General features: G+C 46.1%; 1 protein-coding gene across 2 annotated transcripts; it reads left to right on the top strand.

The window, feature by feature from the left end:
- The first annotated feature begins 4,107 nt into the window (after positions 1–4,107).
- smim8 (small integral membrane protein 8) lies at positions 4,108–10,533 on the top strand. Of its 2 annotated transcripts, none has more exons than XM_072499797.1 (3): positions 4,108–4,223; positions 6,772–6,929; positions 8,907–10,533. In XM_072499797.1, exons 2-3 carry the CDS (start codon positions 6,798–6,800, stop codon positions 9,063–9,065), a joined length of 291 nt encoding a protein of 96 aa, XP_072355898.1. In that variant the 5' UTR covers positions 4,108–4,223; positions 6,772–6,797; the 3' UTR covers positions 9,066–10,533. The 2 variants fall into 2 exon arrangements, with proteins under 2 accessions (XP_072355898.1, XP_072355899.1); XM_072499798.1 differs by having other exon boundaries at positions 4,198–4,322.
- The last annotated feature ends 2,759 nt before the right edge of the window (positions 10,534–13,292 follow it).

The following is a 13,292-nucleotide window of genomic DNA, read 5'->3' as shown; positions in this document are numbered from 1 at the left end:
GGGGGTTGGATAGGGTGGACAGTGAGAGCCTTCTCCCGCGGATGGAAATGGCTGGCACTAGGGGACATAGCTTTAAACTGAGGGGTAATAGATATAGGACAGAGGTCAGAGGTAGGTTCTTTACGCAAAGAGTAGTGAGGCCGTGGAATGCCCTACCTGCTACAGTAGTGAACTCGCCAACATTGAGGGCATTTAAAAGTTTATTGGATAAACATATGGATGATAATGGCATAGTGTAGGTTAGATGGCTTTTGTTTCGGTGCAACATCGTGGGCCGAAGGGCCTGTACTGCGCTGTATTGTTCTATGTTCTATCTGCCTTCAGCCCCTTCAGGTGCGCGAACACACGGGCCCGTTTGACCGGCCCGTTCAGGCCTCTTACATTCCAGGTTATCAGCCGGATCAGGGGGCTGCCCCCCCCCCCCCCCCACAGCCCCCCCCCCCCAACCACCACCAACCCCTCCCCGCCGATTAGCCATAATCCTAGGCCAGCCATGTGCCCGCGCCCCCCCGCACTTCCCGTTCCCCCAGGGCAGACTCCCGCCCCAACCTCCTCTACAGACACCAGCTCCCCCTTGCCCATTCCAGCAGCAACCCGGTTCCGCTCCCCCCCCTCCCCCCAGCTAGGTCTCCCCCTAGCAGCATTGCTCTCCCCATTACACTCACGTGAGTCAACCAGGTCCTGCTGACCCCGGCCACTCCCGCCGCTCGATCGACACCCCCGGTGTGGGAGTCTTCCCTCCCCCCTCCTCTCTGTCAATGGGCTCTCCCCTCCCCTCCGACCCAACCCCCTTCCACACTCAGCGTGGGAAAAAGCCCGCGCTTTCCAGCACTGGCCCCACCCCTTTCTACCCTTAGCGCGGGAAAAAGCCCACGCTTTCCACCCACCCGGCCCCGCCTCCTCTGGCGCAGCTCCCTTTCCAGGCCCAGTCCCAATTCCCCCGGCTCGGGCCTCCCCCCCCCCACCCCCCGCAACCCCCCCCCCCCCCCACTCCAGGGGGCCCCATCTCCATTTCCAGCTACCGACGCCCACAGGCTTTTACCTGCCCCCCCCCCACGAACCCACCCAACAGACAGAGAAGAAACATTGCCCAACCAACCGCACAATCCCCCCAAAACACGACACAACAGTCCCAACCATCCCCCCTCAGCATCCCCTCGTTCCCAACCCTCAATCCGAGTCCAGCTTTTCGGCCTGAATAAATGTCCACGCCTCCTCCGGCGTCTCAAAGTAATGGTGACGGTCCCTGTAGGACCCATAGTCGCGCCAGCTGCAACATGCCGAACTTCACCCCTCTCCGATGTAGCACCGCCTTAGCCCGATTGTATCCGGCCCTCTTCTTAGCCACCTCCGCGCTCCAGTCCTGATAAATCCGGACCTCTGCGTTCTCCCACCTGCTGCTCCGCTCTTTCTTGGCCCACCTTAAGACACCACGAAACGGTAAAACTGCACCCGCACCGCCCGCGGCGGCTCGCTGGGCCTGGGCCTCCTCGCCAGCACTGGAAAGCCCCCGCGCCCATCAGCGTGTTCAACATGGTGACCACGTAGGTTCCAACATCCGATCCTTCCAGCCCCTCCGGGAAACCCAGATTCCGCAGATTCCTTCTTCTCGACCGGTTCTCCATGTCCTCGAACTTCGCCTGCCATTTCTTATGGAGCCCCTCGTGCGCCTCCACCTTCACCGCCAGGCCCAAGATCTTGTCCTCAGTCTCCGAGACCTTTTGCCGGACCTCCCGGATCGCCGCCCCTTGGGCCGTCTGAGTCTCAAGCAGCTTGCCTTCAGCTCCGTGAAGCAGCGCTGGAGAAACTCCTGCTGCTCCTGTGACCACTGCGCCCACGCTGCCTGCTCTCCGCCCGCCGCCATCTTGGTCTTCCTCCCTCGCATCTTTCTCTGTTCCAATTCCACTTTTTTCACTGCTCCACTCCTGGTCCAATCCATACAGTGCTGGGGGAATATTGCTGTCCCCTTCCCATACTGGGAATCATCGAAAAAGTACCATTGGGGGCCCTAAAAAGAGCCCAAAAGTCCGTTTCTAGCGGGAGCTGCCGAACATGCGACTTAACTCTGCATAGCCACAACTGGAAGTCTCTGCTGCCACTTTTAAGGATCTGTGGACCTGCAGGCCCAGATCTCTCTGTGTCTCTATGCTCCTGATGGTAATGATGAGAGATTGCAGAACTTTGAGATTCAGAGGAATCTTGATGTCCTGGTGCATGGGTCACAACAGGCTCGTATGCAGATACAGTACGTAATTAGGAAAGCTAATAGAATGTTATTGTTTATTATGAGGGAAATTGTTTACAAAAGTAGGGAGGTTCTGCTTCAGTTGTATAGGGCACTGGTGAGTCCACATCTGGGGTACTGGGTACAGTATTTGTCTCCTTATTTAAGGATGGATGTAAATACATTGGAAGCAGTTCAGAGAAGGTTTACTAAACTGGAATGGGAGGGTTGTCATCTGAGAAACGATTAGACAGGCTAGGCTTGGACCCGTTGGAGTTTAGAAGAGTAAGAGGTTACTTGATTGAAACTTTTAAGATCCTGAGAGATGTTGACAGGGTGGATATGGAGCAGATATTTCCTCTTGTCGGAGAATCTAGAACTAGGGATTATTGTTTACAAATAAGGGGTCACTCATTAGAGACAGGTGGGATGGTTTTGTTTCTCTCAGAGGATCGTGAGTCTTTGGAACTTTCTTCCTCAAAAGATGGTGGATGCAGAGTCTTTGAGTATTTTTAAGGCGGAGGTGGATAGCTTATTGATAAGCAAGGGAGTGAACGGTTATCGGTTATTGGCGGGAATTTGAAATTGAGGTTACAATGAGATTAACCATGATCTTATTGAATAGTGGAGCAGGTTTGAGGGAGTGAAGTAGTCTATCCCTGATCCTAATGTATATGTTTGTATGTTTAACAGAGAAAAGAATAAGGAAAGATAAAATAGGATCGGAGTGGATAGAAAAAATTGCGTCAGTATTCTTTTTAGAATTTGAAGAGGAATTGAGGGGAAAACTGGGTGATATGATGAAATGAAATGAAATGTAAAATAAAATGAAAATCGCTTATTGGCACAAGTAGGCTTCAAATGAAGTTACTGTGAAAAGCCCCTAGTCGCCACATTCCAGCACCTGTTCGGGGAGGCTGGTACGGGAATTGAACCGTGCTGCTGGCCTGCCTTGGTCTGCTTTAAAAGCCAGCGATTTAGCCCTGTCCTAATCCAGCCCCTAGCTGGTTGAAATAAACCAAATGTTTGAATTTTTATTTTCACATTTTACTATGCGTGAATCCAAACTGTGGTGGGATGATCTCCTGGATTTCAGATCTACCAGCTTGAGTAGTGATAGCTTGTGTAATACGACATTAATGCACACAGACCAACCTGAAATAGTTTCAGATCAACCTGAAAGTTGTGGCATAACAGTGTAGGAGGCCTAGAGGTGATCTCACAGAGGTCTATAAAATAATGAGGAGCATCGAGAAGGTAGATAGTCAACATCTTTTCCCAAAGGTAGAGGAGTCTAGAATTAGAGAGCATAGGTTTAAGGTGAGAGGGGAGAGATACAAAAGAGGACAGAGGGGAAATTTCTTCACACAGATGGCGGTGAGCATCTGGAACAGGCTGCCAGAGGCAGTTGTAGAGGTACAATGTTTTTCTTTAAAAAGCAGTTAGACAGTTACATGGGCAGGGTGGGTATAGAGGGATATGGGCCAAATGCGGGTAAGTGGGACTAGCTTAGTGATAGAAATTGGGCGGCATGGACAAGCTGGGCCGAAGGGTCTGTTTCCATGCTGTAAACATCTATGACTATGACTATCTGTGGCGAAAATTGTTTCAGTGATCATTTCAACTGTTTCTGTTGCAGTGTTTAAATAGCCGGACTACTGTGACAACTAATCTTTTTTCAGCACCAGAATGTGAAGGGAAAGCCCACCCAGAAAGAGATTTCTCTCAGATTGCAGAGGTCTTGAGGGTGAAGTGATGTCCTGTTTCTTCTCTGAGTGGTGAAGAGAGTTGTGTTGACCGCCAGCCATATGGTGGCGCTGGATGCGTGTCTGGAGTTGCAGAGTGCGGGTTCAGCTTGGATTTCCGAGAGCTTGTTAGCAGGAAGGAAGGTAGGTCTGGAGAGACGTTGGATTGTGTTGTTGCTGCTGAGACCCGTTGAGGACGAGTGAAGCTTGCGGGAATAAACATTATAGACAGCTTTGATCCTGAAAATATACAGGTTAATTATTCGGTTGTGATTTTTTTTAAACATCGCAGAACCCTAAAGAAATCCTAAGGAAGCGCTTTATTTTACTCACTTGATTACTGTGGATGTGAGGTGAAAACAGATTTATCTTCAAAAGCACTTTTATACCGTCTCTTGACAATACATGACTTTTGAAGGGCTCTTTATCCAGTTATTATCCCCACGAGATGTTGACTTTACAAAGTGTTTCCAGCCATTTCTGTTTGTATTATTGGTTTGCCCCTTATTTGAATGTTTGGGGCAGGCCAGGCACTTCAGAACAGAAAAAGCCAGTTGTGCTTCCTTTTCCAAAATGCTGGTGTTACCCTTCCCTAACCCCATCTGGAAGGAATTGAACTCTTCTCTCCTCCCGTTATTTTTTTTAAAAGTTTTCCTTCAGTTCGTCTTGGCCCATCACTTTTCTTTTCCCTGTGATTTCTACTCTTCACTTTTTTTATTTTCTCCTCTCCTTCCATGCACTTCATTCTCTTGTTTGCCTTTCTTCCTCTACACTACTTTCTTTTTCCATCCGTTCAATTCTTTGCGCTTTTCCTTTCTCTTAAATAGAGAAACCAAATATTATTCTTAGTTGTTTGATAGTCTTCAGCATAATGCCCCTACCAATAGGGGCCCACTTGCCAACCAATCAGCATCCTCTTCTCACGCAGTGCAAATTTGACATTTGGTATTCTTGTGAATTGTTCTGATGAAGTGCAAGGCAATGTTTGTCATCAGCAATACTCAAATATTTTTTAAATGGTGAGGGACTGGGAAATGTTGTTCAGAGAAATCTGGGTGCCCTTTGTGTATGAATCACAAAGTTAACGTAAAGGTATCACAAGCGATTAGGAAATCACAGAATTCCTACAGTGCAGAAGGAGGTCATTCGGCTCGAGTCTGTGCCGACCCTCTGAAAGAGCACCCGACCGAGGCTCACTCCCCCGCAGCCCCGCCTAACCTTGGAACACTAAGGGGCAATTTAGCATGGCCCATCCACCTAACCTGCACATCTTTGCACTGTGGGAGGAAACCCGAGCACCCAGAGGAAACTCGCGCAGACACTGGGAGAACGTGCAAACCACACAGTCACCCAAGGCCGGAATCGAACTGGGGTCACTGACGCTGTGAGGCAGCAATGCTAACCACTATGCCAAAAAGCTTTAGTTACAAAGGGTATTGCTGAAAATTGTCACAATATGCGCAAAATGTTATACCTATTAAGGTGTCCCCCAAGGACTGACCCTTGGTCATTCCCCCCCCCCCCCCCCCCTGTTTCTCATCCACATGCTGCTCCTTGGCATCGTCGACTGAAGGCAGAGTGTTAGTTTTAGTATATACTGACTACACTCTGTTCTTTTTTAGCACTACCTCTATAGATTCCCCCAGTGTTGCTAAATTATCAGGCTGCTTATCTGACATCCAATTCTGAGTGAGCTGAAATTTCCTCCAATTAATCATTGGAAAGATTGAAGCTATCATTTTTTAGAAAGACTGAAGCCATCATCTTGGGTGCCTGCTTAAAACTCTGTTCCGTAGCTACTAACTTCATCCCTCTCCCTGTCTACAGTCTGAGATTAAACCAGTCTGTTTGCAACCTTTGGTCATATTTGACCCCGATATGAGCTTCTGACCTCACATTCGCACCATCACTTAAGACCACAGATTTCGACCTCCGTGACATCAGCTAACTTTGCCCCAGTCTCAGTTTATATGTTCCTAAAACCCTCATTCCATGCCTTTGTTACGTCAAGACTCGGCTATTCCAAGCACCCCTGACAGGCCTTCCATATTCTACCCTCTATGAACGAGGTCATCCAAAACTCTGCTGACTGTGTCTTAATTCAAACCAAGCCCCCTTCTATCATCCCTGTGCTCGCTGACCTACATTGGCTGGCAGTCATGCAACACCTTGATTTTAAAATCTCAACCTTGTTTTTACCTCTCCATGACCTTGCCAATAGCACAGTGGTTAGCACAGTGCGGAGTCAACACGTTTTCCCCATGTCTGCATGGATTTCCTCCGGGTGCTCCGGTTTCCTCCCACAAGTCCCGAAAGACGTGCTTGTTAGGTGAATTGGACATTCTGAATACTCCCTCAGTGTTCCCGGACAGGCGCCAGAGTGTGGCGACTAGGGGATTTTCACAGTAACTTCATTGCAGTGTTAATGTAAGCCTACTTGTGACAATAATAAAGATTATTATCTCCTGTTGTCCTATAACCGACTGAGATATCTGCGCTCCTCTAATTCTGGTCTTTGTGCATCCCTGATTTTAATCGCTCCACCAATGGAGGCTGCACCTTCAGCTATCTTGGCCCTAAGTTTTGGAATTCCCTCTCCGTGCCTTACTGCCTTGCTGTCCTCCTTTCAAATACTCCTTAAAATCTTCCCCTTTCACCCAGCTTATGGTCATCTACCCTTTAATGTGGCTCTATCATATTTTGTTTTATAATGCTCTTTTGAAGCACCTTGGGATGTTTTATAATATTAAAGGCGCTATATAAAAGTAAGTTGTTAAATGGTGTTTACTCTATTGTGCACAGGTTCGTAAATTGGACAGTGGTCAGCTATGTCTTCACCCGACACGACTGATGCAAAGGCGGAGCCTCCAAAGAGTGCTGGTTACAAAAGTCCCGGACTGAGAGGAATCCGAACCACCAGCCTTTTTCGTGCAGTTAACCCCGAGCTCTTCATTAAACCTGTAAGGGAATTGCCACTTAGATTTGAACAGTGCTGTTTTTAAACAGTTATGGGGGGGAAAGCGAGATTAGGCTATTAAGTTGGATGATCAGCCATGATCATATTGAATGGCGGAGCAGGCTCAAAGGGCTGAATGGCCTCCTCCTATTTTCTATGTTTCTGTAATATTCTGGAGGAATGGCAGAGAAGCAAAGTCAATCGAACTCCTGGCTCTCGCATTGTGGGTTCAAGGAAGTTTGAAGCAGAGGCTTCTCTATTTGCAACCTTCTTCCTAACCCTACTCCAGCACCAGAACACGTGGCACTTTGTCCAGTTTCAGCCTCTTTCTGCGCTGTTAGGCAGTGAACATGGTTATCCTCTATTGCAATTATATCTCCTGTTGCTAATCAAAACGGCATAGGCAGGGAGTATGGCCTGTATACAAGCTTAAATGAAAGAGTGTAACATAGAACATTACAGCGCAGTACAGGCCCTTTGGCCCTCGATGTTGCGCCGACCTGTGAAACCACTCTAAAGCCCATCTACACTATTCCCTTAATAGAACAGAGAACATTACAACGCAGTACAGGCCCATCGGCCCTCGATGTTGCGCCGACCTGACAGGTTGACACATTACCATTTCACCTCTGTTTCTTGGAACCCAATCTAAACAAATGATATGTGTAGATCTCCTCGCAGTGTTTGTAAGAGACAGCATAAAATGAGTATGAGAAAATGTAAACCATTCCTTGATGATTACAGCTTCACAGTATGAAGCCACTTGCTATTTGTTGATACCTGATATTGGAAGTAGAAAAATCCTCTTTGATATAGAAATGAGTCTTCTAATTTAGGGATTGAGGGACATTGTTGTTGCAGAGAAGAAAGATCTTGTAACTAACTTGCGCTATTTCTGACACGGGAGACTGAATCTTTGGATCCCACCAAGGTTGGGAATGGAGACAGATGAATCCCAGTGCCTACCATTTTGTGGAAGTGGGTTTGGAATAAGCAGGGCTCCCCTCCTCCAAATATTTTGATGAGTACAAATAACCAAGTAAACTAAATCAAATAAACTGAGGGACAAGGTAAAGGGACAGTCCCTTAAAGGGAAACTGCCTTAAACAAAAAGTGAATCACAGATTAAACTTACAAATATCAAACCAAAATGTGATTAAAGGAGGCAGGTAGCAAATTTGGCTCATTAAGAACCTTGTTAACCACAGTAAGAAGTCTTGCAACACCAGGTTAAAGTCCAACAGGTTTGTTTCAAACACTAGCTTTCGGAGCACAGCTCCTTTCACCTAAGGAGCAGTGCTCTGAAATCTAATGTTTGAAACAAACCTGTTGGACTTTAACCTGGTGTTGTAAGACTTCTTACTATGCTCAGCCCTGTCCAATGCCGGCATCTCCACATCCTTGTTAACCACGGCTAAAGGAGGCTGACTGGGATCTTGCATAGTGGTGGTCTGGCTACTTTTTCTGTTTTTTATTTAAACTTTGAAAGATGTTGCTGAGAGGGTGCTTCCATCTTGAAGCCCCCTCCCAGTTACTTACCCTTTACTGCAGCCTGCTTTTCCTCTCATGTCGGAAGCCTTCTGATTAGCCCTGCAACTTTGAGAACCCACACATTGCCTTTAATTGGACAGGTAACCTGTCTCCATGCCAGTTAAGGGGGCACCTCCATGACGATCATGAAGACTGACTGTTTCCTACCGGTGGGGGAAAGTTCGGGACCCAGAAACTGTTTCCATTCCTATCTCCTGAATCGTGAATCCAGCCCTGGGTGCCAGGAATGTTCTACTTTCTTACAGTTTTATGAGCACAGATTTGTCAGTTTGGAAACAAGACATTGGATTTTGAGACATCGCATTTTGCGAATCATCCTATAAAACGCTCCAATAAGGGAAAGGAGTCAAAATATTGTTTCTTCACACAACAGAAGAGAAATCAACTTTATTTGTCAAATTTAATTTCTGTCTTTGTGTTCTTGCGACAGAATAAACCTGTGATGGCTTTTGGACTACTGACCATAACACTGTGTGTGGGTTACATTGCTTATTTGAACGCCACATCAGAAAACAAGGCAGAGTTGTATGAAGCAATCGACAGTGAAGGAACAAGATACACAAGACGGAAAACATCAAAGTGGGAATGAAATACCAGATGAATCATGACAAGCAATACTGCAATCATGAAACTGCAAAAGTATTTGCAGCAATTTTTGTTATTAATATTATGTAGCTACGAAACATTTCTGAGAATGTATGGAGTGAGATGAGAGACCTCAATATCTCCATGATGGTGAGCATAATTTACCTTGAAAGTTAACTCTTTGAGTACTCAGATTCCCAAATATATATTTGCCTTCCCTAGGAATGCATGACTAATTCAACATTCAGCTGCAGCATCCACCTAGGGAGCCATGTACAAATTACTATGTGGCACAAAAAGAGCATTTGAATAGTATTTAAATAAGCTTCCTCCTATGACGCCACTTACCCTATGTGCCTTCTACCCAGTGTGCGAATCCCTTTTCCCTGTCATCAAAGTAGTAGAATGTGTCATTATTTTATGGAGAAGGTTTGGATACGTAAGAGGTTTACCACAGGGAGTAACAACTGTTTTATAGTCTGTGCCACTCTGATCAAACAGGGGTGGTGTTTCTAGTAATTGAGCAGACTACCTCACTCCGGCCATTATGAAAAGCTACAAGATTAAGCGTAGGTTCAAGACCATCATGAGACATAGGAGCAGAATTAGGCCACTCGGCCCATCGAGTCTGCTCCGTCATTCAATCACGGCTGATATTTTCTCATCCTCATTCTCCTGCCTTCCCAAAATCCCAAATCCCCTTATTGCAATGCCTGTTCTTGTCAGCTTGGATCTTGTATGTCCCTCTTGTGGGGACGACGAATTGGATTCAATTTGACTTTGAGAAAGGAATAACTTTTTTTTTTAATTTAATAGACAGCGGGGGGCGGCGCAGTGGTTAGCACTGCCTTCATGCCGAGGACCCGGGTTTGATCCCGGCCCCGTGTGGAGTTTGCACATTCTCCCCGTATCTGTGTGGGGCTCACCTTCATAACCCAAAGATGTGCAGGGTAGGTGGACTCGCCATGCTAAATTGCTCCTTAATTGGTAAAAAAAATTACTTGAGTGCTCTAAATTTAAAAACAAAACAAAAAAAATCTAACAGGTGGGAGACAAACTGGTAAAGATTTGCTCCTGGATGGTCATCCAGTAATAATGACATTTTTAGGCTACCTCCCAATTTCCATCCAGTACTTTTCTGAGGCTTCTGCCTTTTTATATTCTCTGTGAAATTTGTTGACAGTCTTTTTTTTTTTCCTGTTGTATAAGTCCATGTTTGCTGTGTCTGATATAACAATAAAGAGGGGTATAGTCGGGTTCCAATCAAGAATTTCTCACTTGCTGCTAATAAACACAAAATTATGAAAATGCAAACCAGGTCAATTAGCATCTGAAGGGAGAAAATGTGGTTCACCACTTCAGCTAGACCTGCTGTGTGAGACCTGGCCAAGTTCTGAACAAGCTGAAGCTGCTTGGTTTGGGCTATTTATGCTCAAGATAGTGTAAAATAAAAGTTACATTTTGTTTCATAATTCTGGTTTCTTTCAAAGTTCAGGATTTCTTGAAAATGCTGTTGTGCTATTACAAAGAACTATGTAAAATTGTGAATATGGAGAAGGATACACTCGGAGCACATTATCCAGTACTGACTCACTTGGATTTCCACGTGACTGGGAGCAGGGCTTAAATTCACTTGTTGGTTCTTTCACAACAGGTATTATACAGGCAATTCATACAAATTTTCACTCCTGGCATTGGACTTTGCCCAGTGGGAGTTTCAGAATGGTGATCAATAGGCCTGAAGGGTTTACGACGAAGCCACAAAAGAATTTCTATTGGGTGACAGGTTGATTATTCTTTGAGGGCATCCAATTCCAAAATTACTTTCTGCGACTCATGCTCCGGGGAACCCCGATCCGTTTGAACACAGACATTTTCCAATCTTCATTTAAAATATATTCTGCTTTTCTAATGTACCGACCAAAGTGGATAACTTCACACTTATTCTCACAATATTCCATCAACCATAGTGTTGTTCACTCTCTTATCCTGTCTATATTTTGTATCACTATCACACTCACTTTCCCATTTAATGCTGTGCCATCAGCTATTTTGGAGATATTACACTCTGTAGCCATCTGGGATGGCCACGTCCCAGTTACAAAATGGACACTGGTAAAGAATGCAGGGAAAATTGGACAATACTAAGAAACAAGCGGGTGTTAGGCCTGTCTGTTGATTAGAACCTTAAGCTCTCAGACAGGACAGAAACTGCGAAGCAATCTACATACTAATGAGCCATCTCCGCAGACAAAAGGGAAACATTTAGATACACAATGTTAAGGCAGAATCCCCGGCGCCAGAAGAGACTAAAACAAAGCCGACCCAACGGTCACCAGGACACGCCCAGGAATCAGGGAACCACCCCTCTATTGGAGGAAGATCGATACGAATAATTGGGAAAGACCCAATTAATTGAGGCCAAGTTCAAGGCCCACCTAAAAGTGCGCGAAGCCCTTAGTATAAAAGGTATTCCCCAAGGGAGAATCTTGCTTCTTTGGCCTTGGCTCTCAGCGAAGAGAGACCCGCCGAGTTGCTGCATCAAACCAAGTTCCAAGCCAACGCACACTACGAGATAGACACTCCTAGTTGCTATCCTGTAAACAGCTCAACCCAGCAGCCTCAGAAACGACTTACGGCCATTGTTCCTCTGACTGAGTGGGCACCCGAAGCTAAGTATAGGCTTTAGTAAGTGGTAGTTTAGTTTGTAGAATTTGTGCATGAGTAGATTTGACTGTAAATAAATGAGCATTGCTTTTGAACTTACTAACTGGTGTATCGAGTCATTGATCAGTATTCGGTTCTGAACCTTGTGGTGGCGTCGAAAGATACCTGGCGACTCTTGAGCAAATGTAATTAAATCAAGCCAAATTAAGAGACAACAGCCAATTAGCAACATTATAGGGGACATCTGACGGGACTCAACTTAGAAGTGACTTAACCACTCTGAGAGAACTCAAATTTGAATTGAGAATCCAATTGGAAACAGAAAGACCACAAGCGTAAGAACAGTACTGACCAAGCCTCTGAGATTCGGAAGTGTGTAAATGCATGCGTACTAACAGGGATATAAGGTCAACCTGAGAGATTTTGTTGCGTAAAACTGTCGGGAGTTTTCTAGGCCGGAAATTAACATAAGCCGTACCCGTGTTTACATCACCATTTTTATCTCCCCCTGTTCCAAATTCAGTAGAGAACCTAGATAGAGAAAATGGCAATGAAGGCAATGGAATGCCTTATGAACCCCCAGGAATTCGAGGTCGCAGCAATCAGTAGAGTAAAACAGTGTCCCGTTTGGGAAGATGTGATCAGGAAATATCTCAAAGGGAAAGGATGGCCCCTTTGGAGTGAATTCTGCAATAATGAGGAAACAGGACCCGGGAGTATAGGACATACTTGGTGGGAGAACCTGTCAGAGATCCACAAGAAGAGCTTGGGGAAAGCTCGCAAGCCGATGGCAATCGTGGCAGGAGTTGAACAAGACTGCCCAAAGATACGTACATGGGACATGTACGCAGGAAAAACCCCAGAAAAGGAAAGCGGCCCAACCCCCAACCGAACAGGCAGAACACACCCCCATGAACCCTGTAACCACACACCGCAGGGCCACAGCAGAAGGAGAAGCAGATTTCCTTTACACAACCCCGTTAAACATGACCCAATTACGGGACGCGTGTGGAAAGTTTACACTGTTCCTTCCCACTTCACACCCCCCACCAATTGTTTGCGAAAGTCTACCATCTACAGGCTACCATGTACGGCCTGGACGAAAAGGAGCAAGTGAAGCTCCCAGTTTCAAGCCTTGACCCTTCAGTCATGGCAGCCCTTCCCAACCTACAGAATGTAGGAGGAGGCACACTCCAAGACATGCACACAGCGATCCTTGATGCGATCGGCTTTAACAGAGGAGACCCCGTAGAAGGCCTAAATAAGTGTAGGCAAAAGAAGACAGAGCACCCTACAGCGTTTGCTGGACGCTTGTGGATTCACTTCACCGCAGGTTTTGGAGAGTTAGCCCGCGCCCATTTGTTCCCAGATAATATCACCAAATGGACCCAAATTCTAGTTTCCCACGCCACAGAAGCAGGTCGAAAAGCCTGCGCAAATTATGGCCCCTCAGATGAGACCCACAATGAAAAAGAGGTTTTGAACAGATTGTCCCGCGCTTGGGAACAATCAATTGCAGGCAAAACCGCATGTATAACTCCCGATGAAGAGCAGGCAGAGATGA

This window comes from Scyliorhinus torazame, chromosome 4, assembly GCF_047496885.1.
Source record: "Scyliorhinus torazame isolate Kashiwa2021f chromosome 4, sScyTor2.1, whole genome shotgun sequence".
In the NCBI taxonomy this organism is placed as follows: domain Eukaryota; kingdom Metazoa; phylum Chordata; class Chondrichthyes; order Carcharhiniformes; family Scyliorhinidae; genus Scyliorhinus; species Scyliorhinus torazame.
Note: the sequence above shows the minus strand (reverse complement) of the source record. Positions and strands in the feature narration are given on the sequence as shown.